At 48.1% G+C, this 21,637-nt stretch overlaps 1 protein-coding gene across 1 annotated transcript in view; it reads right to left on the minus strand.

Moving 5' to 3' along the window:
* Window positions 1-327: 327 nt before the first annotated feature.
* KCNK13 (potassium two pore domain channel subfamily K member 13) overlaps window positions 328-21,637 on the minus strand; it is a 51,040-nt gene continuing 29,730 nt past the window's right edge. Inside the window, exon 2 of the mRNA XM_040975172.1 lies at window positions 328-2,471. Coding sequence (XP_040831106.1) covers window positions 1,579-2,471 — 893 coding nt within the window. The 3' untranslated portion in view covers window positions 328-1,578. The remainder of the gene's footprint in view (window positions 2,472-21,637) is intronic.

Raw genomic sequence — 21,637 nt, forward strand, 5'->3', positions numbered from 1 at the left:
GTCTTCCTCTCTCATCCCGCCCAGGCTGTGGGCCAGCAGCACGTACTGCCTGGCTGGTCTCTAGCGCCCCTGCAGCCTCCTCTGGGCCTCACCTCCTCTGATCTTTCCATACCTCCGTGAGGGGGCCCAACTCTGGTATTTCCACATCAGGGAGGCAGTGGACTGGGCACAGAAAAATGGACAGACTTGTCCAGACTCTCCAGCCCTGGAACTCTCTGGATGGGGATTCAGACCAAGGTTTTGGTGGTGAAAACTGTCATCCATCATTGGTCTGACCACAGAGATTGTGCTGTGGCTTTTTAAACTTTTCTTCTGCTGCCTGCTCAGCGTGGCAGGGTCACCAGGCTTAGGATTGGAGCTCCAGGTGCCTTAGCAGGGCTGTCTCTTGGGATCCTCTCCAAAAGGGCTGGACACATCACTTGATCTTTAAAACCAGCTCCCCAGTGCACACCACGTACTGCTGTCATGCCCTCTGGATGCCCTCTATTGCGTATACAAGGGAGGTCAACAGCCTTAGCTTCCAGCTCAGATGGCTTGACTGCCCTACACATCAATAGAACTGGCCCCGTCACAGTCCTGGGATGCAACTGAGCTACAGAACTGAGCTGGATCAGCCAAGACAAGCCCAAGGCCATGACCTGGCCTAGAGTGCTTCTCCTGCCAGGCTTCCAAGTGACGCTCACACCCCGAAGGTCTGCTTCCTGTTTCCTTTTACTCCGAGCGCAGCCAACGTCAGTTTAATAAGGGGCTTTCCCTCCATTGTCTACAATGAGTACTTGTCGAATCTTAGTTAATAAAAACAATGATTTATTAAATTTCCAGTACTGATAAATAGTCACTACCATTGCAACCGCCTCAAGCCCTGGTACAAATGAGTTGCTGAGAGCAAACTGCAAGCTGTGCCCATCAGCTACGAAGTGCCCCCACTCCTTCTCCTGGACCTGCTCCACTACCTCGCAACATCTGAAAGATCTGAAGCTGGATTTAGTTTTCTTTCCACATTGAGGTCTCATAGCTGCCTTCGCCTAGGTCTTAACAAAGGGAAAAGGGTGAGACACAACAGGAGCAAGCATCTATAACAGGTTTTCCTCCATTAGCAGGACCACTGACAAAGCTGTCCAGCGCCAAGAACGTTCCCATGCCCCCAACTTTGGGAGGGTGGGGCGAGACAGGGAATTCAGGTATTTAGAGTTCCAGTGGAAAATGAGAATCTTTAGGCTTTCAATTCCAGATGGAGAACAGAGAAATCAAACAACTGCTACCTCCCGCCAGCAGCTGAGCCTCCAGAGGAAGCAAGAAAAGAAACAATGCCACATCTTACGTGGCTTTTGTGACCATCTTGAAAAGACTGAATTTAGACCTAAAGAATAAAGATAAGGAGAAGGCATTGAGGCATCAGGTTCCCATGGCCCTGGCAGGTGGCTTCTGCTGCCTGGGCCAAGGTCAGATTTGTACAGCGAGGCTGGAGGAGGCTGAGGAACCACTCCCTGATGAACAGAGCTGATGCGCATGAATGAGTCTGTTCCTTCCCTTTCATTTCTCCCCTGGGCCTCCACAGTCAGTGACCTTGTTGTATTTCTACCTGTCCCCACTTGTCTCTGCCAACCTGTTGTTCATGATTGCTAGGGCTCCCACCCCCGCTGAGAATTCACTTTCCCTGGGCTGCATGCTGGCCTGGTGTGGATAGCCGTTGGCTGCTTCAGACAACTGGTTCTGGAGTGCAGCCATTGACACCTTGTTGGCCGCCAAGAAGTCCTTCATTGAGATTATCTCCCCTGAGAGTCGCCGCCCATCTGTGTCACTCTCCATCACCCCGTCGGTGTCAATGGAGATGTTGCAGCGGTTCTGCATGTTGCCTGGCATCACCACGTTCCTCCGTGACCGTAAGAGTCTCCTTTGGCACTGTTGGAAGCACCTGCCATCCAGTTTCCGCAGGATCCAGTTCACAGACTGTTTGATGAGGATGGAGATGACATTGAATAAGGAGTAGATGCAGCAGACGCCCAACAGGATGAAGACAAAGTTGGCGAAGCGGTAGAGTCCTTGGCTATCATATTGGGCATTCTGGCTGCTCACCAGATCCCCAAAGCCGATGGTGCTGAAAGCTACAAAGCAGAAGTAGAGCGAGTCCAAGTAGCTCCAGCCCTCCATGGGGGTGTACAGAGCCGAGGCACAGCAGGAAAGGAGTACAGAGGCTGTGCACAGGATCAGCATGACATAGTACACGGAGGGCTTCCAGCCAGCCATGCTGTCCACCTTACATTTGCCTGGGTCCTTTAGGCTGTCCTGGGGCAGGGTCCCTCGCCTCCGCAGCTGCCGCTGGTAGCACGACTTCATGATGTAGGCAATGACAGTGATTAGGCGTTCCAGGAACAGGTTGAAGAACAAGATGGTGCTGGCACATCCAAAGAGGCCATAAAAAATCAGAAAGATTTTCCCTCCTACTGTTGCTGGTGTTGTCATCCCAAACCCTGCGGGGGACAAAAATTGGAGGAGGAGAGTGAGAGAAGTCTTTAATGCAAATGGAGGTCCCAGTCTTGGCTTTGGTGGTTGGCAATAAGCCTAAAGAATCAATTCCATAATATTATTCAGTCCTAGTGAGAGAGTTCTCTCCTGAGCACACTCAGTATTGCAGGGAGCAGAGCTGCTGACAGCTCGCTTGGTGCTACTGAAAAAAGTAGAAAGTGGTACCTCGTCCTGGGGTGGATTCAGCTGTAAACTGCGGCTTGGTTGATGAAATTGTGGACCAAATCTCAGCCTGCCCTCTCCTAGATATTCAACACAGTGCACAACTGGAGCAGTCAGGCTTGTTCAGAGAGATAAACAAAGGTTTGTGCACAGGGAAGGATAAGATGTGTTTATCAGAATTCACTTCTTCTACAATCCTTGTGTTGGTGAGAGAACTGTTGAAAAGTCAGATCTGGTCCCTGCCATCCTGAAGTTCAGTGAGATGATTATACTTGGTATAAGGGTTGTGCAGGAGGAAGTATGGGGTTCTACAGGGAGTGCTAAGAAGGGAAGGCAGCCTAGACTAGGATTCTTAGATTACTTGGGGATAAAAGCCAAAGAGATGTCGGGCAGGCAAGGGAAAGGGCTCAGGTGAGCAGCCATGACGGGGTTGCTACAGCAGACACCAGTATCCGCAGACATCTGCCTCAAAAGTTCTCATCTTTCAGACAAAGTCCTTTGGGAGACACTGAGTGTTATCGTTTGAGAAAACTTAAGATGCCACCCAGCTCTGTCTCTGACTCGGTCGTTTTTAGCTTCCTCACTCTCCCCCTGCCGCACACCAACACTGCAGGACTCTGTCATCAGTAAGAAGATCAGCAACACAGGAGGCAGTAGTGACACATGGGAGCCTGCTCACCGCGGCACAGTGGTGGACAGCTCACGGCCCCTGGAGAGACATGAGCTCCTTCCAAGCAAATGAGTCAGGAAATATGAAGAGCACAAAGTGCCGAGAGGGCCTGGCTCCCTCTGAGAACAAACGCCAGTAGGAAGTGAGCGCTGGGCACACCTCCCTGGATTGAATGTCTTACCCAAATCAAACCTCATTCTCTATCTTCATGTTCTGCCTCCTAACTCAGGTCCTTCCCTTCCTGGAGGTCACAGAGACGTACTCCTCGTCCTCTTCTCTGGTTATATCCACTCGCCCTGCACCAGTGCTTGCCTTTGTTGGCGCAGCTCAGCCAGGGGCGGCCTCTCAGTCCTCTGGACCAGTAGGGAATGAATCAGACTTGGAGAAGTGAGAGCTTCCGACGTCCTGGGTTCCTCAGCTTTAGCCAAGGGGCCACCTTTCCAAACACCTGGGGTGTGTACTGTGTGACCATCTAGTTTTCCACTCAGCATTCAAGTTGCACTTGAGTAGGGAATTAACATCCTGTAACTAATGGATGAGAGGAAGATATTGGCTTTAACATTAGTTAGCTGGCTTGTGTGCAATGGATGTGATGATCTGAGTTTAAAAAGATCAAGGGACAGGAAACAACCCTTTTGACACTTGGTGAGGGCCCTTAGTGGTAAAGAGAAAATTACATAACCATCTCTTCCCAGCTACGCTTCGTTTCAAAAGCAAAGCCCACGGCAACTCCTGACAGTGTCGGTTTTTATTTATTAGATGTTTTTTTACTCTGTAAAGAAGTGTGTTGCTGAATTTTTTCTTGTTAGTATCTTTGATCCCTACCCTTAACAAGGGGAAATGAGGTGGTTGAGGTCACAAGGATTCAGTTTAATGACACAGAGTATTGATTTTAATCATGATTTTAACTTTAGCCACTAGGCCACGCCACCAGGCCCAATACTGTGTGTCTTTCAATAAATAATGCAATTAAATCAGCAAGGAAACCTGATACCCCAGGCACTGCCATCTCCTTTTATTTCTTCTTCTTCTTCTTTTTCATCTCCCTTTATTTCATAAGCACACAAACTAAACTCCTGGTCCTAGGCAGTGCTTTTCAACACACTATTGGTTCCCTGTGCTTCAAGCCCGAAGCTGACAGATTTCTGTTCGAACCCTGAGGCTGGGAGCAGCTGAGTTGCTCAAAGCCCTGAGCACACAAGATTGGTTTAGAAACCAATGGAGCTTGCAGTCTATTTTGGTCTCATTCCCTTAATCCGTTCCCTTAAACCTGTGTACACGGGACTGTTACCTTGGGGGCAGACTCTGGAGCGAAACCAGGCTTGCTGGTGTGCCTGGGTGCTTGGTAGGGAGCTGGCAGGAACTGCCCGGTCCCAGTCAACCCAGCACATGGAGCCCCTCACCGGGACCATGGGGAAAAGAGGGAGGGAAAAGGAGGCAGATGTTGTACGGGTAGAGAGTACAAGCGAGCTGCACGCTCCCAGTCTTTTATGCATTCTTTATAAAGACTCAGTCAAGGCAGCAAATGTTACAAGCTTTGTATTATCATGTTTTCCAAACAGAGAGGAGGACAAAAATAGAGTAGAAACTCTCCTTTAGGTTTTAGCAACTAGCCACATCTTGGGGACATGCTTCTCCTCTTTCACCTTCTTTGCTAGAGTATCTTATTTTATTTATTTTAAAAGATTTATTTATTTTCCCTGAAAGATTTACAGAGAGAAGGAGAGACACACAGAGAGGTCTTCCATCTGCTGGTTCACTCCCTAAACAGCCACAACGCTGGGAGCTGAGCCTATCCAAAGCCAGGAGCCTCTTCCAGGTCTCCCACATGGGTAGAGGGTCCCGAGGCTTTGGTCCATCCTCTACTGCTTCCCAGACTACAAGCAGAGAGCTGGATCGGAAGTAAAGCAGCCGGGACACAAACCAGTGCCCATAGTGGATGCCGGCACTTGAAGGGGGAGGATAAGCCAGTTAAGCCAACGTACTGGCCTCTGCTAAATTATCTTAAAGTAAGTCCTAGCCAGCTCACACTCTTCATTACAAGACTTTACCTGTGCCATCACCACACCGAATAAAGGGAACACTAATTCATTAGCATCACCTGATGCCCAGTCCACGCTGACGTCTCACAGATGTGCACAGGGTGGGCCCCTCACAAGGTGTGCCCGTCGAGGGAGTCTCTGTCTCTGCTGTCTCATTAACAATCCCCTCTGCCACTGTTGGTCCAAAAAACACCTTGCAGACTTCAGTCCAATTATTTTTTTTCTAGAAATAATTGAGGATGGGGAAAAACATGTAGGAGAGTCCCATCCAATGCCAGGGCAATTCTGCAAAGCTGCGTGGGGAGAGCAAGACTGGGAGAAGCTGTGTGGAAAGCACTGGGGACCAAGCCATGTGGCAGATGCTTTAAAAATAGCTGCATTTTGTGTTGTTTTTCCCCCTCTAGAAGACATCCCCCAAATCATGAGGAATGTGACTAATCCTCCACAAGGATGCTCATCCTGCCTTCACTTTTAATCAAGAAAATCCTTAGCAACCTAAATGTCAGATAATAGGGAAATGACTAAATAAAGTGGTCATAAAAATTATATATCCAAAGACTTCTCAACCACAGAACAAAACGTTAAGTGGTAAAAAGGCAGAGCTGGAGAGTGGTCTGCAGGATGCTCAAGCCTGGCATGCTCGTTAAATATTTGTTGGATGAAGGAATAAACTTTATTTTATATATATATGTACATGCTGTAGTTGATGCTTTTGGCAGCCAGTGAAAGGAAACCATAAATAGAAGCGGCTTGAACATGAAGAGGATATTTTATCCCAGGGAACAGGAAGTTTAGAGAACAGGCAGCTTTAGTGATGGTTAATTTGGTGGCTTTGAACCTGATATAAACCAAGAGCCACTCACCTCTGGTTTGGCTGTGCCAACTTGTTAGCTAACTCCCCACATGCCCACAGCAGGCTCCCAGTGACTGGGGCCAGAAAATGTCGATTTTGTACTTTGTGGAGGAGAGAGCAAGAAACTGCTAACTATTAGTACACTTTCCAAATGCCAATGTTGGGGTGAGAAGTCTGGAACTCTATCCACGTCCCCCATGTGGTGGCAGCAACCCGGTTAGTTGAGTCACTGTGGCTGCCCCCTGGGGTTTGCTGCAGCAGGGAGCTGGAATTGGGAACTGGAACCAGGACTCAAATTCAGACACCCCAATATTGGACGTGGACATCTATTTTTAAAAATATTTAAGTTGAAAGAGTTATATATATATAGAGAGAGAGAGGGAGAGACAGAGAGAAGTCTTTGATCCTCTGGTTCACTCCCCAAATGGCTGCAATAGCTGGAGCTGAGCTAATCCAAAGCCAGGAGCCAGGATCTTCTTTCAGTGCTCCTCTGTGGGTGAGGGGTCTAAAGGACTTGGGCCATCCTTCACTGTTCTCCCAAACCATAAGCAAAGAGCTGGATTGGGTAATGGAGCAGACAGGACTTGAGCTGATGTCCATATGGGATGCTGGCACTGCAAGTGGAGGAGTAGCTTGCTGCGGCAACATGCCAGCTCTGCACATGAACATGTTAACTGCTACAGATTTTTTCCTTATCATTGATCCTGGGTAACTTCTCAGCCTCGACACTGGGTAGTATGGCAGGTGCATTTACGGTGTCATGGGCACAAGGAGCACAAATGGCCAGACTTTCGTCTTGTCCAGCAAGTTCCTCTGAGAATTATCTGCAACAATTTTGACTCCAGGCAATATACTCTATGGTGTCAACTCTAGTGGCAGCATTTACAGTGATTAGCAGTCACTGCATGAGAATGATTTCCAAATAGATCCTCCATTGACATAGCTTCTAGGTCCTAACCAGAAGGTACCTTATTTTTTTTTTTAAAGATTTATTTATTTTAGACAGAGAGGAAGATCTTCCGTCCGATGATTCACTCCTCAAGTGAGCGCACGGTCGATGCTATGCCGGTCCGAAGCCAGGAGCCTCCTCCAGGTCTCCCACACGGGCGCAGGGTCCCAAAGCTTTGGGCCGTAACCACTGTGCCACCGCGCTGGGCCCCAGAAGGTACCTTATACCAACACACATTTGTCTGTTTCTAGTGAATTTTCTCTTCTCTTTTTACAGTAAGTGATCACTCAGATAATACACCACCACCTGGAAACCTCATGTGAACACCTGTCAGGATTTAAATTTGACAAATCAGAGTCTGAGCTCTCTCCAAGGAAGGCACAGTGGCACAGGGCTGACACGCTCTGTAGGGAATGAACCATTTCCATTCAATTCACAATAAGTCAACTCTACAGGTATAAATCCAAGCTGGAGATTGAGACCCTTCTTCAAGTCCTTCAAACAACTTTTTGAAGTCCCTGTTTCCCCACCACTAGATCTGCTGGGGTTTGCAAGATAAAATCACGCCAAGAACAGAACGCAGGCATTGTGTATGTGCTGTATTTTCCTGATACACATTGAACCAACCAGACCCAGAGTAGGCATTCAGTGTAGCAGTGAACACGCCCACACCCACCTGGGGGTGCCGGGTTCAATCCCTTCCAGCTCTGGGCACCTGCCAATGCAGGCAGGCCCTGCAAGGCAGTGATGGCTCAAGTAGTTAGCTTCCTGCCACCCACATGGGGGCGCTTGGCTTGCATTCTCATTTCTCAGCTCCAGCTCCAGGCTCACCCCAGCTGCTGCAAACATTTGTAGAGTGAGTCAGAGGATGGGAGCTCATTTGGTCAGCCTGTCTATTGCTTGTCCCTCTGCTCTTCTAATATAAATAAGCAGGCCCGATGGATTATTAGAATCAAGCTCAGAAACAGTTCTTTCTTAATCCCACCAGAAAGTTTCTGAGGGAGAAACAATGAGATTTGAGGTCAGCTTTCCCCAACATCTTCTTTGTCATCAAGGTCAACATGCTGTGTGTGTAACACATCAGGGTCATTGAGCACAGCCTGGGTTTTGCAGAGCGGGGGAGGCACAACAGGGCATTATGTCCATCCATGAGAGGAGTCAGTTGTCTCCTCTCTCGCCTCAATGGAAATGAGGGGAGATGCAGGTGCCACGAAGAAACAAGGGAATGGCTATTGACCGGATGGTCACAGGGGTACAACCACGTCTGTGCACCTTAGGTTCAATATTTAGAACACTGGAGCCTGCCACTCCAGAAAAAGAAAACACAGCATGATGCTAGAAACACACACACACACACACACACACACACACACACACAGACACACACACACACATTTGGGAGTGTCACACCCCCTCATCAATCAAAAGCAGTCACTCAGATGTTCATCTAGACCCTGTGTTCATCGTTCACAAGCACCTAAGGTGGGAGCAAGCCACGCCCATCCCCTGGGTAAACAGTCACTCAGTCTGGGATTCAGTCCTGACGCGGAACCTTGAAAACACGCTCTGTGGGAGCAGCTGGACACATGGGGGCGCTGGGGCCGGATCCCACATGCACGTAGTTCACAGAAGAGGTAGCCTCCTTGGGGGACAGAGGAGAGGGGCTGGGGAAGGGCTGGGAGTGGTTATCGCTGCACGCGTGGAGGGGTATCATCTGGGATGCTGAGAAATGAGTAGAAGTGTTGGGATATACAGTGCTGAGAATGAGCTCGAAGCCAGAGGATCGTGCGCTTACAGGAAAATGGCTGAAATGCTGGGTTTTTTGTTGGTGTTTATCTTACTACAATTAAAAAAAAAAATCCGGGCCTGGCACGGTGGCCTAGCTGCTAAAGTCCTCACCTTGAACGTGCCGGGATCTCATATGGGTGCTGGTTCTAGTCCCGGCAGCTCCACTTCCCATCTAGCTCCCTGCTTGCAGCCTGGGAAGGCAGTCAAGGACGGCCCAAAGCCTTGGGACAATGCACCTGTGTGGGAGACCTGGAGGAAGTTCTTGGCTCCTGGCTTCAGATCGGCACAGCACCGGCCGTTGCAGTCACTTGGGGAGTGAATCATTGCACGGAAGATCTTCCTCTCTGTCTCTCTCCTCATATATATATCTTACTTTGCAATAAAAATAAATAAATCTTTAAAAATAAAAAATAAAATAAACAATCCTCAGATTTGGAGTTTGACAAATTACCCCAAAAAGATTCGCTCCTTCCCTCCTTGTCGTCTACCAACGCTGTGAGTCAGTGTGACGAGAACCGTGCGACACTCACTGGCAGAGATTACCTGTTTCTGCAAAGGTCTACTTTGAAAAGAAATCCATAATGGATGCACTGTGTTCCTGGTGGAAGAGCTCAGTTTGGCCAGGATGTCATTTCTCCCCAAATGAGTCTCTAAATAGAAGGCAACCCCAATCAAAATCCAGAGATTGTCTCTGGAACTTAGCCAAATGATTCTAAAACTCATCAGGAAAATTGTACATGAAATAAGCAAGGATGGTTTTGAAAATGGCCAGGGGAAAGGAGGAGGATGGAGAGCAAGCTTATTTGTTAAACAAAACGGAAACTGTTCCATTCTGGGTGTTATTCCTATCATAGGGCTCACCGGATCAGTGGAACAAAATGCAAATCCAGGAATAACCAAGTGGAAGAATTGACCTCTGATAGAAACCACATGCCAAGCAAAGAATGGAAAAAGTTGAAAGTTGTGCCCAGGAACCTCCACGTGTGGCAAACTTGTGCAGAACAAAACACACACACACACACGAAGACTAGTCATTTCCGAAATGAGAATAAGGCCAGTGTCAGCATTCTGACTGTGATGGTGCAGCAGAGTTCCACCAAATGTCACTATTATAGGGGCAGCTCCACCTGTGTGCCTGTGTCCTCCTGCCAGCTCCACTTCCAGTTCATGTCCTGCTAACAGGAACCCTGGGAGGCAACAAGTGATGGTTCACAGATAAGGGAGACCTGGATTGCGTCCCCGGCTCCTGGCTTCAGCCTGGTCCAGCCCTATTTGTTGCAGGAGGTCATATGCACAGAGTAGGGATGGGGGGACCCCAGAGTGGAGCAGGAGGACAGGAGGAGGCTTGTATCCCAACCCTGGAGACTCCCGGATCCTCACCAAGGACTATCAGTATGGGCAGCAAGGACTACATCCCAACTGCCAAGGAGACCACGGGGAATTGGAGTGCCTTTGTAGACCGAGAACTGTGAGGTCAACCATTCCCTATCAGGTCTCCAACATGGGATGGAAGAAACACAGATCCTTCCTCACAAGATCTAATGACATCGGAACAACAGACAGGAGCCCTGAACAGTCTTCAGAAACAGAACAGGAAACTCCCTGTGGGATTCAGGAGAGGAGCTTTCTCTGATCCCAACTTACTTCCAACTTTGGCTCCCCACCCTTTCTTGCAATGACCATCAGGGTCGCTCCGGAGCCACAAAAAAAAAAAAAAAAAAAAAAAAAATCAGATAGACAGAGACCAATAAGGAAAGCTTAGAACAGATAAGAAATAGTCAGCTTGGACTCCCATATAACTTACTAGGTAAGACAAAGTTACTCCTCACTAAGGAATTGAAGATTTCTCTGCATACCCCTCCTAAAACTGTTCTGCTCCCCAGTTCTTAACATATGACTTGTTAAGAGTTATAAGCCTGTTTGGACTATCCTAAAATTGGCGTAGTTCAGTAGAAATCACACTTGAATACTATAAGCTCCTAAATATAAAAATGAAAATAGACACGAAACAGCTGAATAGTACCCTATAATTATTTTGAGGTGTATAGCAGCCAATTGTATATAAATTAAAATCGAGTTGTCAATGAAGTAGTCACAGGATGCGGTTAAGAACTTGCATATTCTAACAAACTGGTCAGTCAATACCATGTCGACCAACTTCACGATGTTGTAAATTGTTGTTGAAGTTGTGTAGTGGCTTTTCACTGGAGGGGATGATACTCTGCCAGCTCTACTTTCAGCCTGGAGATGGCTTCCCAATGAAACTGTTGAAATTATCTGGACAATGAGATGCTGGACTCTCTGCATGGTCCATGCCCGCAATGAAGGAATCATGACTGGTTATGATCTGTACTAATGCAACAATATGGAGGAATTCAATATAGGGGGAGGGCTTGAGAAGGGGTCAGGGGAATCCCAGAACCTATGAAACTGTGTCATAAAATGAAATCATAATAATAATAAAATGAAAATACATCCTACAACATCTGAATGCCAAATTAAAGATTTTCCAGTTTCATCTCTCCTAAAAAAAACACATTAAAAATGCTAAAAAGATCTAAATGTTCATGTACTGAATAATAGACCTTCCAAAGACATGAGGTAAACACCACTAGAGCAAGGCATCCCTCATCAAGGGCCTAAGAAGCAGGCAGATCGGCAAGGCCACAGAAGACTTGCGTAGCATGAGCAATCAACTAGACCTAATTAACAATTACAGAACCCTAGGGCCCGGCACGATAGCATAGTGGTTAAAGTCCTCGCCTTGCACACGCTGGGATCTCATATGGGTGCCAAGGCTTTGGGACCCTGCACCCGTGTGGGAGACCTGGAAGAGTTCCTGGCTCTTGCCTTCGGATCGGTTCAGCTCTAGCCGTTGTGGCCGCTTGGGGAGTGACAGAAGATCTTCCTCTCTGTCTCTCCTCCTCTCTCTATATATATCTAACTTTGCAATAAAAATAAATGAATCTTTAAAAAAAAAGAATGATCACTACTTTAAAAAATTACTAATAATTCTGAAGAATATTTAAAAAAAAAAGGAAAAGCCAACCACTGCCTGGTTGCAGCAGCTCAGCATCTCCTTGGTGTTGCCCCAGCTCTTCTTGGCTGTGAATAGCAAGCAGACCCAGCTGAGGCAGTCAGTTCTCCGGTCTTCCCCAAAGTCTGTATCACCTGGAATTAAAGCAACTCATTGGGGAAAATATTAACCCGGTGAGCCTGCTTTACGTATGTCTGCAGAACCTGGGTGGGGCCACAGGAAGCTCTTCACAGCAGTCATTCTATATTTGCATGGGATTTTTTCACTTGCTCTCTTTCAGAATTGTTGAATTTTCTTTACTGTGAGCACTTATTATCACTCGTATAAACAAAAAAATAACAAGACAGCGATTTTTGGAACAGAGTAGCATGGAATAAAAATCTGTAAAGAAAAAGTCAAGAATGGTTTTGAATGTCAGGATTTTTATACATCACAGTTAACCACCTGTTATAGACGCCAGGAAGCTGGGAAATGATCTTTACTGGTCAGGTCAGAGAGGCTGCCCTAGGCCAAGGAGTGGCTAGAATATCTGACTCCACAGTGGACAGGGATGGCAACTGCGTCGAGGCAGAACGGACCCTGTCTTCACGCTAACAGCTCAACCAGACTCTGGCTGGAACCACCCTGTCATTAGACAGAGTTCCGGGCTTCTTAACAGCACAGTTGTGTAGCTAAGTAGCTCATTACTACCCAGATACACCACTGAGCCGAAAATGAATTCTGACGCTGGCGGTTCTAATGTGATCAACACACAGCTGGGAGTCAATTACAAGGTTCACGTTTTTCTACAAGTCGCTTTATCCCCTCCATTTTGAGCAAGAGCCTCATCACCAACAGTCTTCCGCTCACTGCGCCCAATGTGTCATTTCTAAACAAAAGTAGGAATGGTGGCCACAGGGCAGAGAAACTAAAAAGAAGAAGGCTGCTAGTTCAGGGCCGACCGCATCTCCAAGCAGGAAACAAGTGCAGTGCAGCAGCTGGGGGCCCGGCGCGAGGGGAGAGGAGACCAGGCGGCCGGGCAGGGAGAGTCTGGCCACCTTTCCTGTGCGTTGGTTATGGCTCTGCTTCAATGAGCACAAAGCTAGAAAAAGTCATCAGCTAGCTACAGGTCCTGCCTTCAGGGTCTAGCTTACCATTAGCAACCCTATTTTGGTTTTGCTTTTCTCTTTTGCCACCCCATTCAGCCAGAGAAAGGCACTTCGTAGACGCTCATGAAATTCCCCTGGAATTTGAAAAACCTAATGGGGGGTGGTGGGGGTGTCCTTTCACCGCTCCCAAATGGACGGGGCCAGTGGATACAGTCTGTTCAGCGAGGGGAATGGAGCACCCCTCTTTCTCTCCATGTGTCCACCTTGGAGACGCATTCTATGTCCATTGCAGCCGGCCATCGAAGACAAGGGGCTGAGCAGCCCTCGTCCCCAGAGTTCAGGGTTCTCGGTGACGTTGGAGTAAGGAACCTGCTTAACACACAGAGCGTGGGCTGTGTCCGTGACAGTGACTGCTCCCTGGACTGACGGTGTTATTCTCAGTAAAACCTTGAGCAGTTCAGGTTTAGCTAAAATTTTAAGAAATCCTCCTACTCCAAGTTAATTAGCTTTTATTCCTGCTACAGGTGTCAGCCTGTTAGACCCTCTGTAAAGGAGCCCCCTCTCACTTGACTTTAGGATTTATTTGCCCACTGTCTCAGATGCCCAGCCCCCAGAAGCCCTGCTTTAATCGGCAGCCACCTGGTCCCAGTGGCCTGTTCCCCTCTGGAAGTGGCCAAGGGTGGGATAAGGGGAGACCTCCACAGTAGATTAGGGAATGAGGGGACAGCAGGCTGGAGGCATGAAGCTTGCACACCAAAGGGTATTCTGCCATTCTTGTGCCAGTTCGTCTGTTCTCAGCCACATCCTGGTCACTCTCCATGACTCACAGATCACCCTGGCCTTGGTCACCTCTTTCGCTTTCTGGATCCATCTGCTCGGCAGAGCACAGCACAGCTGCTATGCCTTTGACCCGCCAGGCCATGGGAGAGTGTCTTGCAGATGGCATGACAGGATAGCAGCTGGCCTGAGATGTGCTGTGGTGCTTCTAGCCCCGGTTCAGGCACTTTGAAGAATTTTTTTTTCTTCTTCTTTAAATATGTATTTATTTTTATTGCAAAGTCAGATATACAGAGAGGAGGAGAGACAGAGAGGAAAATTTTCTGTCCATTGACTCACTCCCCAAGTGGTCTCAACTGCTGGAGCTGCGCCAATCCAAGTTCAGGAGCCCAGAGCCTCTTCCGGGTCTCTCACACAGGTGCAGAGTCCCAAGGCTTTGGGCCGTCCTTGACTGCTTTCCCAGGCCACAGCATGGAACTGGATGGAAAACGGGGTTGCCAAGATTAGAACTGGCTTCCGTGTGGGATGCCGGCACATTCAAGACAAGGGCTTTAGCCGCTAGGCTACTGCATACCAGGCCCAAGAATGTATTCTTTTTAATACCTTATACCCCAGCCCTGGCTCAGCTCTAGCTCTTACTTAGGCTGCCTGCTGCATACGCATGCCCATAGGAGGAGACAGCAGTGCCTGTTTGCCCAAAAGCTCCTTTTACACTCCACAGGCAATGCCAGGTCCTTACAGGCAGTCAGAAATAAAACCTGAAGGGACGACTTTTGCCCTCATGTCAAACTGCTTGCTGCTTGGGATGGCCACATCTCATACCAAGGTGCCTGAAGTCCCAGCTCCACTCCTGACTCTAATTTTTCTTTATTATTATTATTTTAAAAGATGTATGTATTTTACTTAAAAGCCAGAGTTACAGAGGAGGGCAGGGGAGATAGAGAGAGATCGTCTATCTGCTGGTTCACTTCCAAAATGATCCAGGAACTTCTTCTGGGTCTCCCACATGGGTGCAGGGCCCAAGACTTTGGGCTGTTTGCTGCTCTCCCAGGCCACAAGCAGCGGGCTGGATCAGAAGTGGAGCAGTCAGGACATGAACCAGTGCCCATATGGGATGCAAGAGCTGCCGATGGAGGATTAACTGACTATGCCACCATGCTGGTCCCTCTAGCTTCCTCTTGATGCATACCCTGGGAGGCAGCAGATAACGGCTCAAGTACTTGGGTCCCTGTCACCCTGGGTTATGCCAAATTGAGTTCATGGTTCCTGGCTTCAGCCTGGGTGTGCCTCACTTATTGCAGGCATGTGGGAGGATCAGTTAGTGGACAGCAGCTCTCTTTGTCTCTCTGCCTCTCAAATAAATAGGAGACAAATTAAAACATGGAAAATTTTCTAGAAGCAGCTACAGCATGACTTAAAGCTGAAAATCATGCCAAGTGCCCCTGACCTGTGCGCTCAAGGCCAGACCCTGCTCAGGCCCAGCCTTGCTAGTGGAGGCCACATCCTCCGGCGACATTACAGGTCAACTTCTCCCTTGTGCCCATCTGGGGATCCACAAAAGTCACCCCCTGTGTGGGAGGAAGGCCTGACGGCGGGGGGCAGTGACCACCAAACACCCAACAATGGAATCTCAATATCATGACATTTTGGAAATCTGGAACAGGCATTCCAAGCACCCTGCATTAGCCCTGAAGCCTTGCACCATGCAGGGAACCCCGGCAGCTCCCTTCCCTTGGCTCTGGGTGGGGGTGAGGGGACAGCCCTCTTGCCAGGGCAGCTAAAGGAGGCCCAAGGAGGACATTTCCACTTTCCTTTGCCAAGAAGTCGTCAAGGGTAGTTTTCCTTCATGCAACCCACTCCATTCTTTGTTTTTACAAATGAGTCCCAAGGCGAGGGGATTCAGGGCAGGTCTCTGTTTTTATTACAAAGACCTAGGAGTGGGTGTGGAGGAGTGACCTCCCCCCCATGAGGCAGCAGGCTGGGTTCCCTGGTGACTTGCAGGTGGGGCGGAGTAAGCTGCAGGTGCCCTAGCTAGCTAGCCTTAAGGAGTGGGACCACACCCACTATCTCAAGTGCCCCGGAGCAGCCCCAACAGCTGGGAAAGTGTCAGCAGTAGCTGCTTCCTGTGGCTTGCCTTTCACAAGGTTTGTTCATAATCACACTTACTCCCTGGAACCCAGGGTAACACACACTCGCTGTAGGGAAATCAGCAAAGGCAGAAAAGTAGAGAAAGTGGAACGCCCATAATCCCACTGCCCACAAAGGGGGCTGAAGATCAGGGTCACCATCGGCAGCAGGGGACACAAGACAAAAGCACGTGGGGCCTTCCACACATCTGTGATAAATGCATGTTATGCCAACACAAAGCATGGATTTCAGGGGCCTCTTTTTTTTTTCCACCAAAATAAGCTTATTTTTTTATTATTATTATTTTTTTATTACATTGCATCATGAGAAGCTTATTTTTAAATTTCATTCTTCCACATGCTCGCAGGAGGATTAAGTGAGAGTATCATGTAAATCACTTTAGCAGCTGATAACACTTGTCATTGTGTGTGTACACATGTGTGTTTACAAACATCACCTCATAAACTTTGGATTTTTCTTAAGGCCAAGTTTTTCTTAAAATTCCCACCCATGTCCAATTTTAGTTGGCCTCTGATGAATCGACTAAGGCTCTATGTTCTGTAAACTAGGAAGGAAGGAGAGATGGGTGGTTAAACATTAAGAAGAGTTCAGAAGTGTTTCAGGGAAATGGTGCTGAACCCTTGCTGCTCGGACATAAACTTGCATGTTTTTCTAGAGGCACTAACAGTTTTTCTCCAATCACACCCACTCACTCTTCCCTACCCACTCAGCTTATCAAACACACAGGCTTGATAAGACAGCCGCCTGGGGTGAAGGCTCAATTGCAATCACAGAAAAGAAAGCAAAGCCCCTTGACCTGTGTGTGGAGACGGAGGCCTCAGAGGCCTCATCAGCGTGAAGAGCCCATCAGTCAAGCTCATCAGACCCGATGCTGTACCGAAACATCCCACAAAGGGGTCACGGCCCACGCGAGTCTCCTTTGATGCAGGTGTTTTGTGGGAAGATGCAGCCTGTGCCTCCTGATGTCAGTCACAGCAGGACTTAACACACCCACGTGGTGCCTGACACAGGCAAGACACTGGGGATATGGGTATAGGGTGGAAAGAACCCAATCTTGCTTTTCTGGAATTATCCATGGTGACACTGGGAGTTGAGCAGGTAACTCAACCCCCACTGTTCAAAGGGAACTGTTTTAGGAGAGCAGGCTCCCCAGGTGAGGGACTGTGAAGGCTGCCTGCAGAGCAGAGTTGAGCTGGAAAGGCCAAGTGGAGCAGTAGGGGCCTCGCGGGCAGACAAAAGGGAGACAGAAACCCAGATATACAGACTCTGAACTCAACGTGCCTGCTTCTAATCCTAGCTCCCGTGCTTGCTAGCTCTGCCACTTGACAAATTCCTTAACTTCCCTCTTCACCCTTTCTTTTTGTCTTAAAATCAACTTTTTGGAGATAATAATTTGCACATCATGTGATTCATTATTCAGAGGCACAATTCAATACTGTTTAGAATATTCTAGGCGATAGACAGCCGTCTCCACAACAGACATTTCTATCACCCCTGAAGGAAGTCCCCTCTCCCCCGGCTCACATACGGCAGCCACATGACACTTAGGGAGTGCCTGTCCCCGTCCCTTTTCTGTTGCTATAACAGAATACTTGAGATTGACTAAATCAGGAAGAAAAGAGGTACATCTTGCTCTAGGGGTGGGAGGCTGGGAGGTTCCAGACTGGTGACAGCATTTGGAGAATGCCTCCTGCTGCTTCAGTCCATGGTAGAAAGTGGAAGAGCCAGTTAGGTATAAGGGAAAGAGACCAGGAGACAAGGAGCAGGCTTGCTTTCCAACACTCTGCACTCAGGGTCACTAACTCTGTCCCACGTAGGTGAGAACTCACCCACTCTCGTGAGAGGAAATTCATCCCTTCATGGGGGATGGGGAGGGTCATTCCGACCCAAGTGCCTGTTGATGGTCCCACCGGCTCCACACCATCACACTGGGGATAAACTATAGCAGAGCCCTTCCAGGAGCTGGGAGCTTTTCCTTGGCAAACCTCAGGAGTTCCGCCAGGGAAACAGGAGGGATTCAAATGCAAACATGAGAAAATGGAGATTCAGGAAAGACTAAGCCACATGTGCCAGTCATCACAGCAGAGCTTGGCCAGTGGAGCTGGAGTCTGAAGTCCAGACCGCCTGGGGAAAGCTGACACATGTTCCGCCATGCTCCGGTCTGCAGTCCTGGGATTGAAGTACTTGTGCCATTTCCCACACAAACAAACCTGCTTCCCATCTTTACTTCATGTTCTGGCACATGGTATCTCCATCCATGATCAGTGTCTCAGCCTGTTTTGTGCTGCTCTGATGGGACGTCAAAGGCAAGACGATCTCTCCATAACTGAGTCATTTCTTACTGCTCCGTGAATGGGAAGGTACAAGACCTGAGGCTCCGGCTGGCGAGGTTCTTTGTGCTAGGTTATCCCATGGCAAAAGACAGAAGGGCAAGAAAGCTACCAGGAGGCCAAATCTACTTCTCTAAAAACTCATTCTTGTGATATGACATTATGCCCTTCATGAGGCCACAGCTCTAACAGTCCCGCTTCTCAGTCCTGTGACATGAGGCGTTAGGTTTCCAACACATGACCTTTGACAGGGGAGGGAAAGACACATTAAAACCATAGCAATCGCGGGATCTGTCACACTCCTGTGAAACGTCAGGCACATCTCCTTTGAGTTTGTATCTTCTCAAAGTGAAGCAGCTGCTGACTGCGCAACGATCTGCACTCTGATAAAAGAACAAAGATAACTCTGCTGATGGCTTCAGCTATCTCGCTACAGGCTTCCCAGTTGGTTATGGTGACTTGAAATGAACCTAGGTGATTGCACCAGCTGGCACCCTTCCTGATTCTGGCAAAAACAGGCTCTGCTAAATTTATAGGGATTATATTTATGGTTTACTTTTCCTAAAAAAAAAAAAAAACTATTAGTCAATTTTTCTGCTTACTAATCTCCAGAAAGTATGTCCAAGCCATGTAAAGTTTCCATCTTTACATCAAGGATGTAAAGCATCCTTGTCTAGCATGCAAGATTTTCTTTTCCATTCTATTTCGGTCATACTGAAGACAGAGAGAGGAGATGAATAATACCCGGGTTGGCGACAATGTGGTTGCCTATCATCCTGAGAAAATAAATGATTACAACCACACAGGCAATAGTGGCCACTGTCTTATAATGTGGAACAGTGCACAACATAGCCTAGTCATCCCAGTCCTTGAGGCTGACCCGGGCAATGTTTTACCAAGTGGGTTCCCAGCCAGCAGCAGCTGGAAACATAAAAAAATGCAGTGTCCTGGCTCCATGCAGATTCTGAGTCAGGAGCGCTGGGACAGGGCCCAGCACTCTGTATTCTCTCCAGGGAGCCGGGGTGCAGGTCCCCATCATGGCAGCCTACTGCGCTCATTCATTATACCATGGAGACCTCCACCTAGATCACTAAACATGGTGTTGATCGTTACGGACCCAACCTGGGGAAAAAACACCCCAGCTCAGGAAATCCAATAAGGAAATTGTCCAATAGTCACACAATCCCATACTATCTGAGAGCAAGACAAAAGATGGCCACATACATCATAGATGAATCTTAGGAACCTCATACTGGGGCTAAGAGGAAAGTCACTGTTGACTATGTTCTGTATGTTGCTTCTTTTGTCAACTTCAAAGCCCAAAATGGGAGAATATGTTGCTCAGGGCTACATTCTTGTGTGTTAAGAGTACACATTTCCAAAGACCAGAGAGGGCCAGGATAACCACATAGTGCATGGTGGTGGTCCCCTAGTCCGGGGTAGGTGACGGACGAAGAGGAAGGCAAGACAACACACAGGGATGTAATGGTGACAGTTCATCAGTAGGATCCTTAGGTGACGCTAATTCTCTGTGTGTATCAATCATGAACTACTTTTTAAAAAGAGATGGATTCTGTAAAGTATCAAATTTGGCTAGAAGGATGCTCAGAAAATTGTTATCTAAGAGAAAGAACCCTCTGGAAAATTCTCCAGAACAGAAAGGAATGTGGCCTCAGAAACTGGTGGGGCTGAAGACTCACCCAGTTGGCCTCCTGGTCACCCCCATCTCTACAGTGGTAGCAAGTCAAGTGCTGTTTCTTCATTTCCGATACCATCCCTCGTTTGGGTCATTCCCCCACTGGACAGATGCAAGCCCACCAGTGCTGCACAGCACCAAGTCCACCATGGCAATGGGCAGAAAGGCAGAGTGGAGTCCAGGGTAGGAGTTGGTCTGGGGGACTCAGGCTTGGTTAAGGAAATCCTGAAGCAGCTAGGTGTTCCTAGTACTTCAGAGTCTCTTAAAAACCCCAGCTGAATCCTGCCTAGGGCTGAAAGTAAATTGCTGTTTGGAAAACAGCACATTTTCCCCTGAAGGAGCAATCAACTTTCATTGGAAAATAGGATACTTCCAAAGTCCAACCATGACATACATGGTTCCCATTGGTCTTGGCTGGACTAGAGAGTTGGGTGTCTGCTTTCAGCTCCAGGGCAGACAGTGTCACTCTGCTATGTAGTACTCACGTGGAAAGCTCTTCTGAGCGCTCACTCCTGCCACGGGCCAGAGTTGGACTAACATGGCTCCCTGCTGGAACTGGGTTGGCATTCTACTTGGAGAACTACCAATGCTCCAGCTGCTTTCTGTGATGGAGCCTATTTTTTCTCCTATGACCCCAAAATGAACTTAGAATGGTCACAGAATGTACTCTGTCAAATGAAGCATGTTCTTTGGGCAATAAATAGCTTTGGTACACAGCATGAGTGGAGTGCCTGTAACAGGTTAGCAGAGAAACCAGTGTGTAAGCCAAATGAAAGATGTCGAGTGCTTTTTGCCTTTAAACCACCTGCAGGACCAAGGGCCCCTTTTCTAGGCAGGACTGCTCTGGGAGCTGGCCCAGATCCTAGGGCCTATGTTGCCTTCAGAAAATGCAGGTAGAATAGATCTGTTCCATAGAAGAAACACTAATAAGGCACATATGATTGTGTTTATTTAAAAAAAAATGAACTTTAATGATAACTTTGGGGTCACAGCAAATTCATGAAACGAGCACAAGGAGTTCCCATATTAGACCTTGCACCACTCTCCCTACTATTCATATGCTATTATTAAATCCCACACTTTGTTACACTACCTTGTTTTCTCTGTTGTCCTTTGACGCATCCAAGGCACATCCCCTGGTCAAGCCTTCTCTATGAGTCTGTGACACTTTGCTTGTCTTGGTCATGAGCAACCAACCCCACTATCCAGTTTACTCTTGTGCCAGCAGATGCCACTGCCTATCTAGCCAGACCCTCCACCAGCCTTGGTTTTTATGCTCACCTGTGGGAGTATAGCTCAACAGGAGAGGTGCCCACAGCTACCCTACTGGGTTCAATCACATCCCCAGATCTTGCCCTCTCCAGGTGGCTCTTCAGTCTATCTTGACAGGATTTGCTTCCAGTCTCAGCACTTGCTAGCTGATATTGCAGCAAAGTCCAACCAGTCTGTACCTACTCTGACTTATGCATGCACCAATGGGTACCATCAGTTAGCCTAGCCTGGCTGTCCCCCAATCCAGTTCACACGTAGATCAACAGATGTTCCCCTGCCCAGCCTGGTCTGTCCCTAGT

Source organism: Ochotona curzoniae, unplaced genomic scaffold (assembly GCF_017591425.1).
Source record: "Ochotona curzoniae isolate NIBS_2020 unplaced genomic scaffold, NIBS_Ocur_1.0 contig_2688, whole genome shotgun sequence".
Classification (NCBI taxonomy): domain Eukaryota; kingdom Metazoa; phylum Chordata; class Mammalia; order Lagomorpha; family Ochotonidae; genus Ochotona; species Ochotona curzoniae.